This window comes from Zalophus californianus, chromosome 13, assembly GCF_009762305.2.
Source record: "Zalophus californianus isolate mZalCal1 chromosome 13, mZalCal1.pri.v2, whole genome shotgun sequence".
Lineage (NCBI taxonomy): Eukaryota > Metazoa > Chordata > Mammalia > Carnivora > Otariidae > Zalophus > Zalophus californianus.
The window spans coordinates 35,148,271-35,166,174 of NC_045607.1; the positions used below are offsets into that span (position 1 = coordinate 35,148,271).

Sequence of the window (17,904 nt, forward strand, 5' to 3'; positions counted from 1 at the left end):
GAGGATTCAAGAGGCTAAAGGAGTATCTCAAATACAGGCTCAAGAATCTCGTAAGAGACAGAGTGAGGATTTGGCCCTGGGCCTGCCAACGTTCGGGGTGCCCAGGCTTCCCTGTTGTGTGCGCCCCGTCCACCACAGGGCCTAGCTTTACTCTTAAGACATGGTGAGACGCATGCAGGTATTTGCTGTGGCCTCGAACACGTTACTTCTTACCTTTGCCAGGACCCTCAGCTGGAAAATGGGGACTGACGTGACAGGATTGGGTTGTAAGGAGTAAAATCCAGGCCATAGTGGTGGCCAGTGCAGCTTGCTGAGGAGACCCAGAGGAAAGGGCCATTCGTTTAGCCTGTGGATTTAGAGGCAGGCTTCAGAGACGAGGTAGTTTCTAGGCTGAGCCTTGATGGGCAGGGGTGAAGGCGAGCCAGCAGAGGGATGAGGAACGAGGAGAAAGCCTGCTGGGATGGTGCTGTGGGATGACTGGGGGGTGACTCTGACTGCAGGGGCGGACCATGGAGGCCCGGAAGGCTGGGGCTTCTTGAGGAAGCCTTGGAAGGGTTTTTGTGGTGAAAGCGATGGTGATGGCAGCTAATGTGGGTTGGATACTAACTTTGAGCCAGGCACGTTGTGGGGATGATCTCATTAATCCTTACAAAAGCCCCAGGGATTGTCCGGCAGACCACGGTCCCCGTTTATAGATGAGGAAATGGAGGGTGTTAGTTTTAGTGGCTGACCCGAAGGGTGAAGGGGAGTGGAGAGAACACTGCAGGTACCAGGCCTAGGCACACATTCCATCTGAGTGACCTCAGTTACTCAACCTCTGGAGTCTGACGTGCCAAGACCTGGCTGTGCCGCATCTTCACTGGGGGAGGCAGGCCTGGGGGCATGGTGGGTGTCAGAGAACCAGGCTGAGAGGCAGCAGACTGGCTGGGTGTCACTACCATGGAGCCCTGCCGGCCAGATCAGGAGCAGACCTCGGACCCTAGGGTAAGGGTGGGGGGCATTGTAGTGCATAAAGCAGTAATGGGATCTGGGACTTCTCACAAATTCAAAAAGATTAAGGGCAAATGTATCCTAGTGAAGAAGAATGAGATTTCTTCCTCTCTGACTTCCTCACAGAAATCCCCAGCAACCGCCCACTACCCACATGTCTGTTCCTAAACCAAGTATTGGCAAAGAGAATAGGGTCCCCCGGGTAGGCTTGGGCAACTGTTTAGGGGTGGAATGGATATTGCAAGGGGGTGGGGGTCTGCCCTACAAAGACTGTACAGAACAACCAAAATGGGAAAATAAATTAATGCTCATGTAATACTATTTAATAGACAAAATCTAGGTGGATTTTGGAGGAAAAAATGGTTAGAAATGACTGACTCAGCCTCCGTGGTGGGTGATAGGGCCCCTGAGGCCCAGAGAGGGCTCACACAGCACGTCAGGGCAGAGCTGGAGCTAGAACCCCCGTCTGCGGGCTCTCAACCCTCTTCCCACGGGGCCTTGCCTCTGTCCTGCCATGCAGGGGAGCACCTGGGAGGATGGAGGGGGTTCTGTAAGGGCTCTGACTTTGGCTGGGTTCTGGAGAGAAATGGACCCGAGAAAGGCTGAAGACTGACCCACTGGCTCCAGGCTCCCTTCCTGGAACTCCCTTTGGCTAGGGTTGCGTCCCAGAGGCCCATGGAGATTCTTGTTGTTTTTATTTTTTTCCCCTCCCAGTGAGCATCTGCAGACATAAAGTACATGACAATTTTTAAAGAAACAAACCAGAACCCTTCAAGAAGAATGCAAACCTGAATCTGCTGTGCTCTGAAGAAAACGCAATGGGTTTATGATCTTTGAAGACACACAAGAGACAGCTTTCTCTTGACAGATGGGAATCTGAGGCTATTTTGCTTCCTCCCCCTTTGCGTGACCAGACCCAAGTGTGTAAAGCTTTTAGCTTCAAAGCCGGGTTGTGAATAACATTGGTTTAACCTGAAATTTAAAGCCAGCATTTCTTTGCTCTCTGAGACGGGGCTTCCTGCCCCTTGCTCCCCTGAAGCTAGCTTCCAGAATGTTAATTCTACGAGCCATGGTTGACTAAGCCCAGCACTGGGTCTATTACATATTATTTGATTTGGAGTAGAAAAAAAGATTTAAAGATACCATGCCCCCCGTATACCTTTGTACTTTGGCTCATGTCTGTCCATATATTTAAGCATACCATTCACATTGCAAGTTCAGATTTTTCTCCCTGGAATAAAATGGGTCCAAGCGTTTCTGTAGCTTGTCTCCAAGACTACATTCCCCAGTGAAGTCAGATGGCATCTTTGCAACACAGATGAGAAATGCTATGGAAACTTCCACAGGAGACTTGGAGGTTCAGACCTGCCCTTGTGCCAGCGATGGTTTTCGGGTATTCATTTTTGTAGCTATATCCGAGCATATAATTGGTTTGTTTGACTCACACTCGCTGTGCACCCACTATGTGTGGTACCCAGAGGCAGGTTGTCTGTGTCCCTGGCCTAAGAATTGGGCCTCTTTTTGTCAGACTTTTTTTTTTTTTAAGATTTTATTTATTTATTTGACGAGAGAGACACAGCGAGAGAGGGAACACAAGCAGGGGGGAGTGGGAGAGGGAGAAGCAGGCCTCCCTGCTGAGCAGCGAGCCCGACGCGGGGCTCGATCCTAGGACCCTGGGATCATGACCTGAGTTGAAGGCAGCCACTCAAGTGACTGAGCCACCCAGGTGCCACTTGTCGGAGGTTTCATCCTGGTTGACATGTGTGCCTTTTCTGGTCTGATTATTTTTCAATTAACATTTGCCTCCTCCATTGAACAGAAGTCCATGAGGGCAGGGCCAGGCCAGCTCTTGTCCATCACTGATGCCAGCATTAGTGTGGCACCTGCTCACTAAGGTTGGTTAAGGGAAGAGTGAGTGGGGGCGCCTGGGTGGCTCAGTCGGTTAAGCGTCTGCCTTCGGCTCAGGTCATGATCCCAGGGTCCTGGGATCAAGCCCCGTATTGGGCTTTCTGCTCTGGGGGGAGCCTGCTTCTCCCTCTCCTTCCCACTTGTGCTCTCTTGCTGTCTCTCTCTCTCTCTCAAATAAATAAATAAAATCTTTTAAAAAGAGAGAGAGAGGGCGCCTGGGTGGCTTAGTTGTTTAAGCGACTGCCTTCGGCTCAGGTCATGATCCTGGAGTCCCAGGATCAAGTCCCGCATGGGGCTCCCTGCTCAGCGGGGAGTCTGCTTCTCCCTCTGACCCTCCCCTCTCTCGTGCTCTCTCTCTCTCTCTCAAATAAATAAATAAATAATCTTAAAAAAGAGAGAGAGAGAGAAGAATGAATGATTGAATGAATGAGGTCAGATAGAGGGATGCTGGCATTTGCAGACCAGACCTGCAGAATGAAGGTGGTCATCACAGTTATTACTGACTTGTTCATTTATTCCACAAATATTCCCCATGGAGGAGACAGAGATGAATTAACTGTGGCTTCCCCTGAGGTAGCTAATAGTGCAGTGTCAGAGTGAGGGGCCCGGTGGGCTTGACTCCTAAGAAAAGGGAGAAAGTGGTCAGAGCCCAAAGAGTAGGAGATGAAGCAGCTGGAGCAGAAAGAGAGGCATCCTGGAGGAGGAGGCACGCGTGCTCACAGGCTGCGTCTGTCCTGGCAACAGTGCGCATGTGCAGCGGGAATGGCTTCCCTTCCGTAGCGGCCGGGTGGATGACCTGTGGGTGACTGCCTGACTCCGCGCATCACATTCAGATGCGCACTAGTGCATACTTCACCTTGCCAGCCCTGAGTCTTGCCAAAGGATGAGGCTTGGGAGCAGGGCTTCAAAGGCACAGCCTAACCTAAAGGAACGGGCAGTTCAGGTACTGGGACTGAGAAATGGGGAGGGTGATTGCTCCCCAGCCCCTTCCGTGGTCCGGTGGTGCTCCCGTGACAGGACTCAGATCCTCCCCATGGCCTTCTGTGGGCTCCGGGGCTGCCTGGCCATCCCCCACCTGCCTCTCCGCCATCCCCCTGGGGTCTCTTCCCCTCACCGTCCGGTGCCTTTCGTCTCCTTCTCATGTCTAAGCCCTTTGTGGGGGGCCTCCTCTGCCTGGCACGCCCTCCCCACCCCCCGCCCCCACCCCCACCCCCCTTGCCCAGCTGACTCTTTGTCCTCCACTCTCCGTTCAGGCATTGTTTTCTGGTGGAAGACTTCCCTGACTCCTCCCTGCGCCGGTCACAACTCTTCCTCATTCTCCATAGTCCTGTACATGTGTTTCTAGACACTTTTTCTACTTGGCAGTAACCACAGTTTGTAGCCATATGTCTGTGTGAGTATCTACCAAAGCGAGCTGCTCTTTCTAGTTTGAAAAGAGGGGTCTGTCTTAGTCATCACTGTATCCTCTGTTGTTTTTTTCCAAACATCACCTGGTACAGAGTAAACACTTCATCCGTATTTGTTCAATGAGTGATTATATGGGTAGAAGTGTCCCAGCCTCCTCAGGAAATGACCAATGTCAGGCATCAGTGCAGAGTGACAAGGTAGACCTACCTCACCTCCCTCCCTGATGGAGAAGCAAGGGGGATGCTGGAGGGGCAGGGACAGCGGCACACGCCTGGGGAGGTGGCTCTTTCCAGCTCGCTGTCCTCCACTAGGAGTTTCTGGGTCACCAAGACAGTCTGGACCCTCTCCCAGACTTGGCCCATGGGTGCTGTGGTTGACTTTCAGAAAGCCAAAGCAGGATGCAGTAATTCTTCTTCCTAAAAGATGGCTTGGATCCCCACTGGGCTGTCTGTGCTTGGAGAACGTGAACCTATCCTCAGAGAGCTGGGCTTCCAAGGACCCCCGGTGCAGACACTTGAGTTGGCCCATGGGCCCTGAGCCTTTACTCAGTGACCAGACGGTGACCTTGCCCACAGGAGCCCTCCGCAGAGCCACTGTCAGCGTCCTCAGTGGGAGTGAAGCTGTGCCCTTCTAGAACTCTGAGCTGTGCAAAGAGCCCAGTTCTGTGAACCCCATGGGGGAGGGATCGAGCCTGAAGACATCTGGGGGAGGACGGCCTGGCCAGCGTGTCTGATGGAGCAGCCTGAGGCGGAGGGAAGAGGTGGGCACTGCCCAACTGGGGGCAGGGTGAAACCTTGGTGGGAGTCATCAGGGACTGGCTGACAGGAAGGACCCTTCCTTAGGAGTTTGGGCCTGGCTGGCAGGTTGCGGCTGGGGAGTGTAAGTGAAGTTGGTGGACAGAGAGAAGTCTTTTAAGAGCGGGTGTGGTCTCTGACAGGGAGAAACTCGATGCGAGCACTGGGAACCCAGGCAAGGTCACGGTTCAGTAGGAGTGACTAGGGCCAGGATGACAGGCCAGAGCAGTAGCTGAGGAGGAGCAAGATGAGTGTCCTCCTGTGCGTGTGTACCTTTGATAATGGGGTCATTTGGCAGGTGCCAACCAATGGGAGAGCATGGACAGGGTTCTGAGCTCCCACATTCTGCTAGTCTCGATGCCCTTGTAGGTATGGTCCCCACGGGGATAGGCCATGATGGTAAAAGGAACTCGGAGGATGATGTCCCCTGGGCAGGAACAGGGACCAGTCTTGTGGAAGACTTGTGTCATAGGTAGCCAGAGGAGGGGCCCAAACTCTAGGCTGGAGGACATCAGCCAGCGAGACCAGCTTCCATCGTGGCCCACGTGTTGGGGTATCTGGTCATTCAGGCTGTAGCCTATACTACGGAAAGAATCCTCTTGGGTCAACATGGAGGTGCAATCTGTTTTCTCGGGGTTTTATGAGCTGCCTCCGAAGGCCCTTCCTATAGAGATCCTGGGGTGCTCGGAGCTGTCAGCCTCCGTGGAAGGACTCTAGAAGGCCAGTATTCATGGGAACACCCACAGCGATGTCTTTGCTCAAATGTCAGACCCTGCATTGCATCTGCCCCCAGACAGGACAGTTGGGGAAACACCCACTTTTGGCAGCATCTCAGTGACACCAGCACCCCACTGCTTCAAGCTCCTTGGTTTGGCCTCCTTCCTCACATGGCATGATGGATGAAGTCTAGGGCAACATGTGCTGGCAGAATGGGATGTGGGGGAGACTCGGGCAAGGCCTGTGTGAGGGCACCTGCCAGCGAGAGGTCTGATGAGTGCTGGTCTCCCCTGGGGCTTCCCAATGGCCAAGGCAGAGGCCTGGGGTCCAGCAGTGTCTGCTCAGACCTGCATGCGTACCTGGGTCCTAGAGGTCAGCCCTGCATGAACAGCTGGGTCCTAGAGGGCCCCTGGGGATGAGAGCCCTGGAGGCCATTTCCTTGCTGGAAACTTTTCCCTCCTTGCTGTCTTTCATTTTGAATGGTTCAAGCTCAAGGCTCACCAAAAATATTTCATCCGATTTTTTCTTTCTTTTTCTTTTTAAGATTTTATTTATTTGGGGGGGGGGAGAGAGAGAGCGAGAGCGAGAGAGAGAGAGAGAGAGCACACATGAGCAGGGGGAGGGAGAAGCAGACTTCTCCCTTGCTCAGGGAGCCCTATCCCAGGACCTAGGATCATGACCTGAGCCAAAGGCAGACGCTTTACCGGCTGAGCCACCCAGGCACCGCCCCCCCTGCCCCGCAATATTCTTTTTTATTGGTAATTCATAATACTTTATTTGAAATGTAAGCATCATTCCCAGAGCCTGTAACAGTGTGAAGAGCTAACAATACATCTGATCCTGTAGTTTCTTGATAATTCATGTTTTTGAGTAGGCAGTAGTACATTGAAAGTTCTGCAGTAAGACAAAACACAACAAAAAGCATGCTATGAGGAGTGTCCCTCCCTTCACCTCCTGCCTCCGGGAAAGGAAGAATGAGCACTCTCAGTGTTTCTCATGGTGCCTTCCAGAGTTCCTTTGGCAATATATTACAAAAGGCACACAAAGTCTTATTTTCTTCCTTTTTCTTACACAGGAGGTTATACGTTATACATGCTGCGCTGTAGCTGGTTTATTTTTCATATGACGGTGTATCCCGAAGATCTTTCCATATTGGCTCACAGCGGGAGTCCTCGTTCCTTTATGTAGTCACCCAGTATTCCACCGTGCGAGCACACCATAACTTATTTAGCCAGCCCCTACAAATCAATTCTTGTGTTGTTTCCAGTCTTTTGCTACTAGAACCTTGTACATAGATCACTTCCCATATGCGTGAGTCCAGCGGTAAAATACATTTTCAGAGGTGCAACTGCTTTATCAAAGGAAATGTGCATTTGTGATTTTGATAGCTTTTGTCAAATTGTCTATCATGGGTGTGTGACCAATGGGCTCCCACCAGAATTGTGTGAAGGCTATTTCTCTATAGCTGTCCTGGCACAGTGCTTTACTGACTGGTCATGTGGTGTGGTGGCAAATGTCCTGGGTGAGGTCATCAGCTCTGGGACGGAACTGTACCTTCAAGGGGTGGGGAGCTTCAGTCTAGAAGAGGCAGTGGCCCCTGGTGATTAAGACTCCCACTCAGGGGGGTGCCTGGGCAGCTCGGCCAGTTCAGCGTCCAACTCTTGATTTCAGCTCAGGTCATGATCTCAGGGGCGTGGGATCAAGCCCTGAGTCGGGCTCCGTGCTGAGCGGGGAGTCTGCTTCTCCTTCTCCCTTTGCTGCCCCTCTCCCCCTGCCACACACTCTCTTGCTCTCTCTCTCTCAAATAAATAAATAAATCTTTAAAAAAAGACTCCCAGTCAACCTGAGCTCCAATCCTCAGGCAAATTACTTGACCTCTCAGGCCTCAATTTTCTCATCTGCAAAACGGGGGACATATTATCTACCGTGGGGTCATTGTGAGTTTCGGATGAGATGACGCATATAAAAAGGGCTTGGTGTGGTGCCTGGCACGTGGCTCTGGGAGGCTGGCTCCACAGTGACTGGCAGGGTGCCCTTGGCTGAGGAGCCTCTTGGCTGAGTCCCTGTCTGTTTCCTCTCCTGTCAGGGGAGGAGGTGGGTGTGGGGGTTTCTCAGGCCTTCTTCCCAGTCTCACTGTCGGACATGCCGTTCTTCAGCAACTCATGTAACCTGCACTCCCCCTTCGTGTCTCCTGCTCATCCAAGGTATTCAGGAATCTCCAGTGCCCAACGGTCACTCGCTGCCGGGCAGAGATTTCCTCCGGAAGCAGATGCGGGGAGACCTGTTCACGCAGCAGCAGCTGGAGGTGTTGGACCGCGTGTTTGAGAGGCAGCACTACTCGGACATCTTCACCACCACAGAGCCCATCAAGCCCGAGCAGGTATGCCCCACGACTCACTGCCTGCTGGACCTCCGGCTGGACGCAGGCTTGGCTTGCCCTCCCCAGGCGGTTGGTGGGGTGTGGGCGAGGATGCCAGGTTTTACTCCGAGGCAGGCTTCTCGTTGTTCTCGGCCAAACTTGGATAGTTGCAGCCTCCCACAGGGTCAGGAGGACTTGTCTGGGGTTCTGGTGGCTTCTTGCCTCGGTGCTTCTATCTCCCCGGCCAGCCTGGTGGGGTGGGGGTGAGGGCAGTGGCATGACTGGTCGGGCTGCTCTGCCATCACTGAATGGTGTCCTCGCTGAGCTTCCTGTACATGCTCATTAGATGGCACTTCTGAAGTTTTCCCACAGAACCATTCAAAGCCATGTAGGCTGTCTGCACAAGCTCCCGTGGAGGGGAAGGATGCCAGAGGGGATGTTGAGTAGTGAGGACTGAGCAAAGCCTCAAGGGCCACCATCTTATGACAGTCTGGCTGTCTGAGCAGTTCCTGTGAGGGCTTTCTCAGACCATCTAGCCACTTTGTTTTCAGATGGGGAAACTCAGGCCCAGAGAGGCAGAGAGACTTGCCTGAGGCCACACAGCAAGTCATGTATTCACTTAACAAACATTGAGGAGTATCACCTATGTGCAAAGCATGGAGCCAGGCACTAGGTACTTCAGTGAACAAGACAGGCTTGGACCTGCCCTCAGGGAGCCTACAGGTATGTGGAAGAACCACAATCAGTAAGAATAACCCGAAAGGTCATGGATTGCAGATGTCCTAGGTGCTGGGGTGGGGATGTCTGAGGTTCGTTGAAAGAATAAAGCAGAGGCTGAGCCAGCCTGGAGGCCACAGTGGCCTGAGCCCTGAGGTGTAGGGCAGACCCAGGAGAAGGGATGTGGAGGTGGGGAGGAGTGTGCCTGACAGAATAGCAAGTGCGAGGCCTTGAGGTAAGAAGGGGCACGGCAGGAGTGAGGAATGGAAGGAGAGCCAAGAGAGCCAGCGTGGCTCGGCTTCAGGGCACAGGGACGGGGGGAGAGGGGACAGTGATGTTGGGGAGATGGGCCAGGTCTTGTAGACTGTGGTTGAGACTTTGGTCTTTCTCCTACAAGTGAAATCTCGTCCGGGGGCAAGGTGGTCCTATGTGCTGGATGGAGCTGATCCCACACACTCTAGATCTTGAGCTTTCAGGAAAAAAGTCTGTTTCCATCACAAACAGACTTTCTGAGTGATGGCCGAAGCCACATTCCATCTGACGCAGGAGGAGAAAGAAAAGGAGACCCTTGGATGTGGCCTACCTTTCCCTCCAGAATCGGGGAGAAAATTTATCTTTTAACCACTGACAAGGTCACGTGATTTTAGAGCTAGCAGAGACTGCAGAGGCAAGCTGTCAGCCCCCTCATCTTGTAGAGGCCCCGAGAGGGGACAGGGTTTGTCCGAGGTCACCCAGCAAGTGAGTGGTGAAGAGCGAGGGCTCAGGCCTCTACACTCAGTCTGGCCTCTACCGCATGAAGCCTCCGGTGCTTATGTTAAGCTCCTGTTAACTTAATGCAGATGTTCAGTGTTAGACACCGGGTTTCCCTCCGTGTTTCACGTGATTCTCATGGAAACTCAGATCTGTATCATATTTCATTTAACTTGGAATGACCAGGAAATTTGGGCAGAGACTGTAGGGCTTCATAATTGGTAGAAGTCCAGAAGCCATCCATGTATTTACTCACTCGCTCAGACATTCATATGCTCATTTATCCAACGTATTTCTTGCATGCTGGCTATGAGGCTGGCACAGTACCAGGCACCCACGGGGTGGAGGGATGAGTCATGCATCAGCTCTGTCTGCCCACAGTCTCCCAGGGGCAATATGACGTGGATTCAGAACCTGCAAGGCGACAGAGAAGGTTCTGTGTTCCCTGGTGAGTGGGGAGGTTGCCTCAGTCGGGAGCATGGGGTGGGTGCGGGGAGGTGGTACAGAGGAGGCAACATTGGGGGACAGGTCTGATAGGCTCATGTAGAGATGGGGCCCGGCGGGGAGGAAACCTGCATTACAAACCCTGCAAGGGCCCCGTTCCTAGCAGTCTTGTTGTGCAGTGTCCTTCAGAACGGCGCGGGACGCAACCGCGGGCCTGTGTCTGTGTCGGCTCTGAGGCGGGGCCTGCAGGCGAGTGTGTGGCGGGGTAATGACTGACTCAGTGCTTTCTGGTTAATCTGCTTCACCTCCCCGTAATGTGCCATAATGAGGAGAGATGGAAGGTGAGGCCGCGGGGCTGCCAGGCACACACACAGGCACTGGACTATGAATGACATACCCTCGCTCCCGGTTCCCAGTCACTGGACAAAATGACAGCCAAAGCAAGGGGCCACAGCCCGGGAAGGGGTGCATGTCAAGGGTATGAGCCCACTCTCTGTCTGGCCTGGTGAGCCCCGGAGCAACATGGCCTGGTGGTGGCACCCAGAAGGGGGCCTGGAGCTCTGGCAGCCAAGGGGGGCATCTCTTCCATATGTGAGCAGACCTGGGTCTCCATGGTCTAGTAGCCTGGTGGGGTCTTGCTGTCAGTTTCACGGAGCAGCTTGTGGGAAGAAAGAGTCTTTCCTGGCCTTGGGGTTGAGGGAGTTTGACTTGAGTCAAACTGAGTCCCCGCTCTGGCCTGTTGGGCGGGATGTTTTTTCTCTGGACCTCAGTTTCCACACCTGTGGCGGCAGGAACTGGGATTTTGCACAGCAGCTGCTCGACAGCAGTGGTCTTCCTCACGCATGCGTGCTACGGTACAGTGTCCAAAGGGCTTTCACATCCATGCTCTTCTCCTTCGACTTGCAATTGAAATGCCCACAAAACAGTGTGGGTAAGAGTGGTAGAGCCCCATTTTACAGACTGGAACATTTTTTTCCCCCAGATTATCCTCCCCCCCCCCCCCCCCCGCTCCCCCGCCGTGTTCAGCCCAGGGAGCTTCCAGGACTTTGTGGAGGCCACAGAGATGGAATTTGATTTTAAGGTCTTCTGTTCTCATCTTGTGCTGGATGGTTGCACGGACCTCCTTATCCCCGAAAGATTCCAGGAGTGTTTCCTAACTGGCTGGTTCTCAGAACTGGCCTTTTGCAGCCAGAGTCTGTCTGTTATTCCAGAATCCTCAGAGTTTTGCCATGGGCTTGGGTGGTCAAATCCCCCTCAGTTAGCCAGCCCACCCACTGGCGGGAAGAACATTCCTCTTAGGGGCCAGGTGGGGTCCTGCCAGTCACGCCCACCCCTACCTTGCCGCTCTTCCCACCAAGATCTACGCACTGGGTGGATAGCCGGGGCCTCTCGCTTTTATATGGACACTTAGTAAACCCTTGGCCTGGGTGTCCTGCATACACACTTCCGGAGCAAAGAAACACTTCCTTCTCAATGTGGGTTATTGAAAAAGCAATTCTGTTTTCCCTCCATGTGGAGGGAGTAAGCATCACCCTGAAGGAGAACGGTAAAAAAGAAAGATTAAATGGTGCTGGTGGCGTGCATGTTCCGAACAGTGGACTCTGAGTAAAACTCGCGGTGACGCTGTCACTGTTGCCCGAGCACTGCCCCTTGCGGGAGCCGCTCCCTCCTCCGGCCTCCGCAGGAAGGCTGAGGGAGGACAGCCTGCCGTATTTACTCTCGGCAGACTATTAACCAACACCAGGCTATTAATCTGGCTTTTGAGCCTTCACTAAAGCCCATAAAAGCTCACAGTTGTCAAATGGAGTTCGTTTTAATTTCCTTTCAATCACAGTAAATTATTCAGGTGATAAATCAGCTGGAGCAGCCTCCTGGCTGTAATAGAAACCCTAATTCCTGGCTAATTATCCAGCCCATTGCTGCCAACAGATCAATACGGGCGCAAAATGGAACCGGCCCAGGGCCCTCCCTCCCATCGGGCCAGAGACAGAAAGACAGCTGGGGAAGGGGACGTGCTGCTGACCTCCCGGGAAGTTCAAAGGTCATGGGGGTTAAACCGGGAGAAAGCTTGTCCCTTGTCTAAAAGAGAAAGCCACCAGAAATGCCTCCCCCTTGCTTGTGCTGCTTTGCCCTCTGCGTGGTGGCATCTCTCCAGGCTAGTGGGCCGGGGCCGGGGCCGAGCGTGGCCTGTGCCCGTGGGTGTCCTACTCCGAGAAAGGGACTGGTGTGTGGTTTTGAGCATAATTGAGCTTGGTCATCGGGGATGGTGAGTCAGAAAAAGGTCTGGGATGGTGGGGAAAAAGATGAGGTGTGGGGCATGGTTCCTGGCTTCAAGGGGCTCATTTTCCTCTGTAGTGGGTCTGGGCCCACCAGAAGGAGGTGGCGCAGGAGGAGGAGGGAGTGAGGAGACAAGTGTGAGGTAGGCTGAGAAAGGGGAGAGGCTTCCTGGAGGAGGTGCCATTCGTGCTGTATCTTGAGGGATGGGCAGAATCCAGATCTGTGGAGATGGTGGAACTGGCTGGAGGGGGCGTTCTGGGTGGAAGGAACAATGTGGGCAAAGGTATGGCAGGGAACTGGGAGCCGGTCTGGGCGGTTGGGATGTAGGAGGAGTGAAAGGCAGTCAGGGACAGTGGGGGCTGGAGCAGTAGGGGGTGAGCAGACCCCAGAGAAATGTGGAGGTGAGGAAGTCTGACTTTGCTTTGGGGCAGTGTGCCCCCAAGAGCCCGGTGTCTGTGGCCTGGAACCACTCTGCTCACTTGGAAGCTGCCTTCCTGGGGCCTCCTGCTTTCTGCCCTGGTCCCTATTGCTCCTGTTGGATCTCTCTTCCTGAAGCCCATCCTCACTTAAGAGCCCCTCACGGTTTCCCCCACTTGAGACCCCGGCCCAGCCCTTCATCCCCTTCACGACCCTTCACCACTGCCCCATGTCCCTCTGCTGGCCCCCAGGATACTCTGGCTGTGGCCAGACCTGACCTCTTACTGCCCCTCGTGTGCAGGGCTCCTCCTCTGTGCGAGGGGGCCACAGATGGCGGGCTGGTGGGTGCGCAAGCCTGAGCACGTGAACAGTGGGGCTGGCTGTGAGCATGCAGGGTGGCAGGTACTGCAGTTACTGTGACTTTCTTAACGTTGTTGTTCTCACTCCAAGCTCCTGCTCATTGTTTCCCTTCAGTCTGTTTCTAAATCTTCCCTGGCCAGGCCCACCAGGAGTCCTGCCTGCCCTGACACACTTCAGTCCACACGGACTTGCTTTGTGTGGGAGTTCATGAAAGCATCAGGTTCTAATCATTACCACAGTGGTGGTTGTTGCGACGGTGTATTCACTGCTCCCCACATGCCTGGCTCTGTTCTGAGGGCACCTTCTGGCCCCATCTCATTACAAAGTCACAGCAACACTACTATCCGCATTGCACAGGCGGGATGGCTGAGGCTGAGGGAGGTCAGCAGTGACTCCGCACGGGTATGCAGTGAGTGCAGGGCCAAGAACGGAAGCCAGATCCCTGGCTCCAGGGTCCAGGCTGGTGGCTGCTGGGGCTATCCCAGGTGTAGCCCAGTCAGGCTGCCCCACTGATTCGTACAGGTGGCCGGTTTCCTGGGAACACACCTGCGGGCTCAGTGTACTCATCCTGGGAGGCAAGCGTGAGTTAGAAAGTGGTGGGGCTGCCACAGGAACCAGTGGAGGGATGAGCAGAAGTCTGAGGGCCGTGACTCTGCTGTTCTACTGTGACCTGCTTCTGCTCCGCTCGCCCCGGTCCTCCCCTCACGAGGCTGTGCTCAGGGCCAGGCTCCTCCTTTGCAGATGAAGTAGAGAGTGATTAGAAGAGATAATTGGTAGTTCTTTCCTAGGAGGGATAACTGGAGAAATTAGGGCCGTTTGGTCTGAAGAAGGGAAGACTTGGGGATGTGAACAGGGAAGGAGGCAAGCTAAGAGAACTTCCTAGTAGTCCAAGCTTTATAACCAGCTGAGTGGGTGTCCGTGTTAAGTAGTGAGCTTCCTGTCACCAGAGGCATGTAAGTAGAATCTATCCTTATTCATATGTGCTGTATTAGAAGTTTATGAATCCACTGAGGACTTGATTAGCTAAATGGTAAGGCTCTTCCAACCTGAAAGAATAATTCTAAGGTAAGAAGAGCAAAAGGGGTTTGATGGGAGGAAGGGAAGGAATAGGGGAGGCAACAAAAGGAGGCCTTTAATGCTGCAGAGTGGAAGGGACACTTAAGGGAAATTGCTCCCCCCTCCACCCCAGGAACTCTCACCAGGGTGGGCCAGCCAGGGTCACTGGAGCTGTGGCCCTGAGCACAAGGGGGCTGGAGGCTGCAAGGTCTCGGGAGGCTGGAGATGACCCCAGCTCCCCTCATGCACCGAGCAAGGTGGGGGCTCCTGGTGAAGAAGCCAGGGCCAGAAGTCTGGGTGGTGGCGGCCTTCGCCAGCCTTGCTGCTCACACATGGTACTGGACCTCCTCTGCCCAGGAGCTCAGGGTCTCCTCAGGGAAGGAGCATGGAGAGGAGGATTAAACAGACCCACATCCTACCAACAGGTGCCACAGGTTGCAGGGGGGCTGGCGGGGTGATGTGTAACTTAGGATAAAGGAATTACTAATTGAAAACCCCAACATAGGGTTACACAGGACTCTAGCTCACAATGGCTCTGTGAAGTAGAGGATGCCTGCAGTACGATCTTCATGTGGCAGATAAGGAAACTGAGGCAGAGAGAGACTAAGTAATGTGCCCTGATGATGTAGCTCAGCCGCATTCTCCGCTCCCTGCTGTTTGTGGGTGTAGACAGTCCTCCGGAGGAGTCCGTGCCCTTTCCTCTGCGTGGGCAGACACTTCTGGTTGATTGAGTGGTTTCACTCAGTAGGTGTTCATTGAGCACCGCCCCTGGGCCAGGTACTGTGCTAAGTGCGGGGACACAGCAGCAACAGAGACAAACGTGCTCCCCAGAATTTACCCCACAGCAAAGGAGACAGATGTGGACAGAATGATTATACCAGCACAAATGGTGTGTCATTACCAAGCATCACAGAGTGTGATGGGTGCTCTGAAGAGAAAGACCAAAGGGTAAAGAGTGGGACCTCATCTAGATGGGGGGTCAGGGAATGTCTCTGTGAGGAGGCACCTTTGAGCTCAAGAAGGGCAAGTGTGGCGGGAATAATGTTCCATGCAGAGGGAACAGCCTATAGAAAGGCTTGAGGCTGGAAAGACTGTGGTCCAGGAACCACAAGATGCCCCGTGGGGCTGGTAAGCATGGGTGGCAGAAAGCGGCCTGTGTGGTGGGGTGGTAGAGGCCAGATGGAGACTAGGGCCAGGGCCTTGGATTTTGTCTCGAGAGCAAGGAGAAGCCTCTGCAAGATTGCAAACCAGGGACTATCAGGATCCAATCCAATACAGATTAGAAGATTATTCTGCTGCTATGGGGAGACTTGGAGGGTCGGGAGACCAGGAGGCTGTTGACAAGGTACAGATCATGTCACTGTACCCCTGGAGGTCACTTACCCCTGGGGACAGTTGTCAGCCCTGTGTGGGGTTGGCCTGCTCTCCAGTTTGGAACCCAGACCAGGACTTGTGGCCTGTGATGCACTGCTTCTCTCCCCTCCTTTCTGCTTCCCTGCATCCCCCACCTACCCCCAAGCCCCCCAGCTCTGCAGCCAGGCCCTCAGGTCACTAGAGTTGAGCTCAGATTTGATTCTGAGCTTTCTGATGGTCCAGGCAAAGTGGGAAGCTGTCAGTTGTGTGCTTCCCATCGTCCACCAGGGGGAAAATAGGACGATTCCCCAAAGGAGGCCATGCCTTTTCTAACAGAGTGGAAAGGAAATTGTCACTTGGGGTTCCACTGGGGGGGCCCTGTGGAGACCCTGGGCTCGGTCCTCAGCAACATGCACAGAAGAGCCATGACAGGCTTCACGAGGCTCCGTCTTCCGGGGGAGTGTGATGACCACATGCTCGACAGTACATTTCTGCGGGGGCAGGCCTGCTCTGACCACAGGGCTTGAGAAGGCAGCCTTGCTGGTAGCCCAAGTTAAACTAAGAAAAATCCCAGACATTCTGGGGCATCATTCCTAGATTTTCCAGTTTGATGCTTGGAAGATGTGCTCCTATCTTGGGGCTTTGTGGCTTCCTGCCACCCCAGGGTACCTCAGGGAAAATGTCCTATCCAGAGGGTTTGGTCTCTAAGAATGTACCTCAATGGGATGCTGAGTGGCTCAGTCGGTTAAGCGTCTGCCTTCAGCCCCGGTCATGATCCCAGGGTCTTGGGATGGAGCCCCACAACGGGCTCCTTGCTCAGCGGGGAACCTGCTTCTCCCTCTGCCTGCTGCTCCCCCTGCTTGTGCTCTCTCTCTCTCTCTGATAAATAAACAAAATCTTAAAAAAAAAAAGTGGGGCACCTGGATGGCTCAGATGGTTAAGCATCTGCCTTCAGCTCAGGTCATGATCCTAGGTCATGATCCCAGGGTCCTGGGATCGAGCCCTGCATTGGACTCCCCACTTAGCGGGGGCGGTCTGCTTCTCCCTCTGCTTCTACTGTTCCCCTTACTTGTGCTCTCTTGCTCTCTCTGTCAAGTAAATAAATAAAATCTTAAAAAAAAAAAGAATGTACCTCATCATTAACTCAGCTCTTGATGAGGAGAAGTTAGTAGTTTTGCATTTGACTTCTCTGATGTGGGTTTGGTGTGCAGGAACTTGGGGATGTTGAAGAAAGGAAGAGGCATATGTTTTAGAGATTAAGGAAGCAGATGGCTTACCCACACGGTTGCAGATGGACAGGATGGAACTGAGAGGGCACAGCTGGACATTCTCATGGGAAGCAGGCACTCTCTGACCTAGTTGTACCTAGAAGTCTGATGCCAGAGGAGGACTTTTTTTAATAAGATTTATTAGAGAGAGAGGGAGAGCATGACTGGGAGGGACAGAGGGAGAAGGGAGAAGGAGAGAGAATCTGAAGCATACTCAGAGCTGAGTGCAGAGCCCGACGTGGGGCTTGATCTCACGACCCTGAGATCATGACCTGAGCCAAAACCAGGAGTCAGACGCTTAACCGACTGGGCCACCCAGGCGCCCCCAGAGGAAGACTTCTGACCCTAAGGCACAATGGAGGTGACCCGGTGAATGTCCTGGGCTTTGACCTGTCTGATGAGTGACTCTTTCCATGGAAGGAGCCATAAGAGTAGAGAGGGTGGTAGGAGCAAGGAGAAGGAGAGGAATTCTCTTCCCAGTTCTTCCAGCATATGGAGAGGGAGTAGAAACCCCTTCCTGAACACTGAGATGCAAGCGAGATTTAACTTGGATGTCATCTTGCCTTCGGAATGAGGTAATTGCAAGGACTATGCTGGAATTCTTGCTCCCTAGATCTCCAGAGGAGTTGGGTGCCTCTAGACCAGCTGTATTCCCCTTATCCTTCAGCTGTCATCATCTTAAAGTGACCCAATGGTGAAACTACAGGGACGCTGGGGCCTCAGCCTTTTTCACTTTTGCTACTCCTTAGAGTCTTGCCTGGGATGCCCATTTCTTCTGAACAGTTTTTAAAATATTTTTTAAATAATGGAATAGTCTGATTATTCTTTCTCTTCCTGTGGGTCAAGCAGAAGGGTGGCTTCCAAGAAAAACCATCGTGCCTGCTTTGCAAGATCGAGGTATGTTTGAGGGAGCGTCCCCTGCTTGTGCTTTCTCTCTCTCTGATAAATAGAGAGCGAGTTGCCATAGTGTAAAAGCATGGGACAGGCCCCTGGGCTTGCGTGATGCCTCTTGGGCTAGTCAGTTCTCTCTGGGTCATGGTTTCTGCACTTGAGGTGGGGGATTAGACTGGGTCATCCTTGAGATCCA

At 53.4% G+C, this 17,904-nt stretch overlaps 1 protein-coding gene across 6 annotated transcripts in view; it reads left to right on the forward strand.

Moving 5' to 3' along the window:
- The window catches only part of PAX5 (paired box 5), a 190,425-nt gene that overhangs the window by 57,003 nt on the left and 115,518 nt on the right, over positions 1-17,904 (forward strand). For all 6 annotated transcript variants that reach the window (XM_027616734.2, XM_027616736.2, XM_027616737.2 and 3 more), the window contains exon 6: positions 8,021-8,196. In XM_027616734.2, coding sequence (XP_027472535.1) covers positions 8,021-8,196 — 176 coding nt within the window. The remainder of the gene's footprint in view (positions 1-8,020; positions 8,197-17,904) is intronic.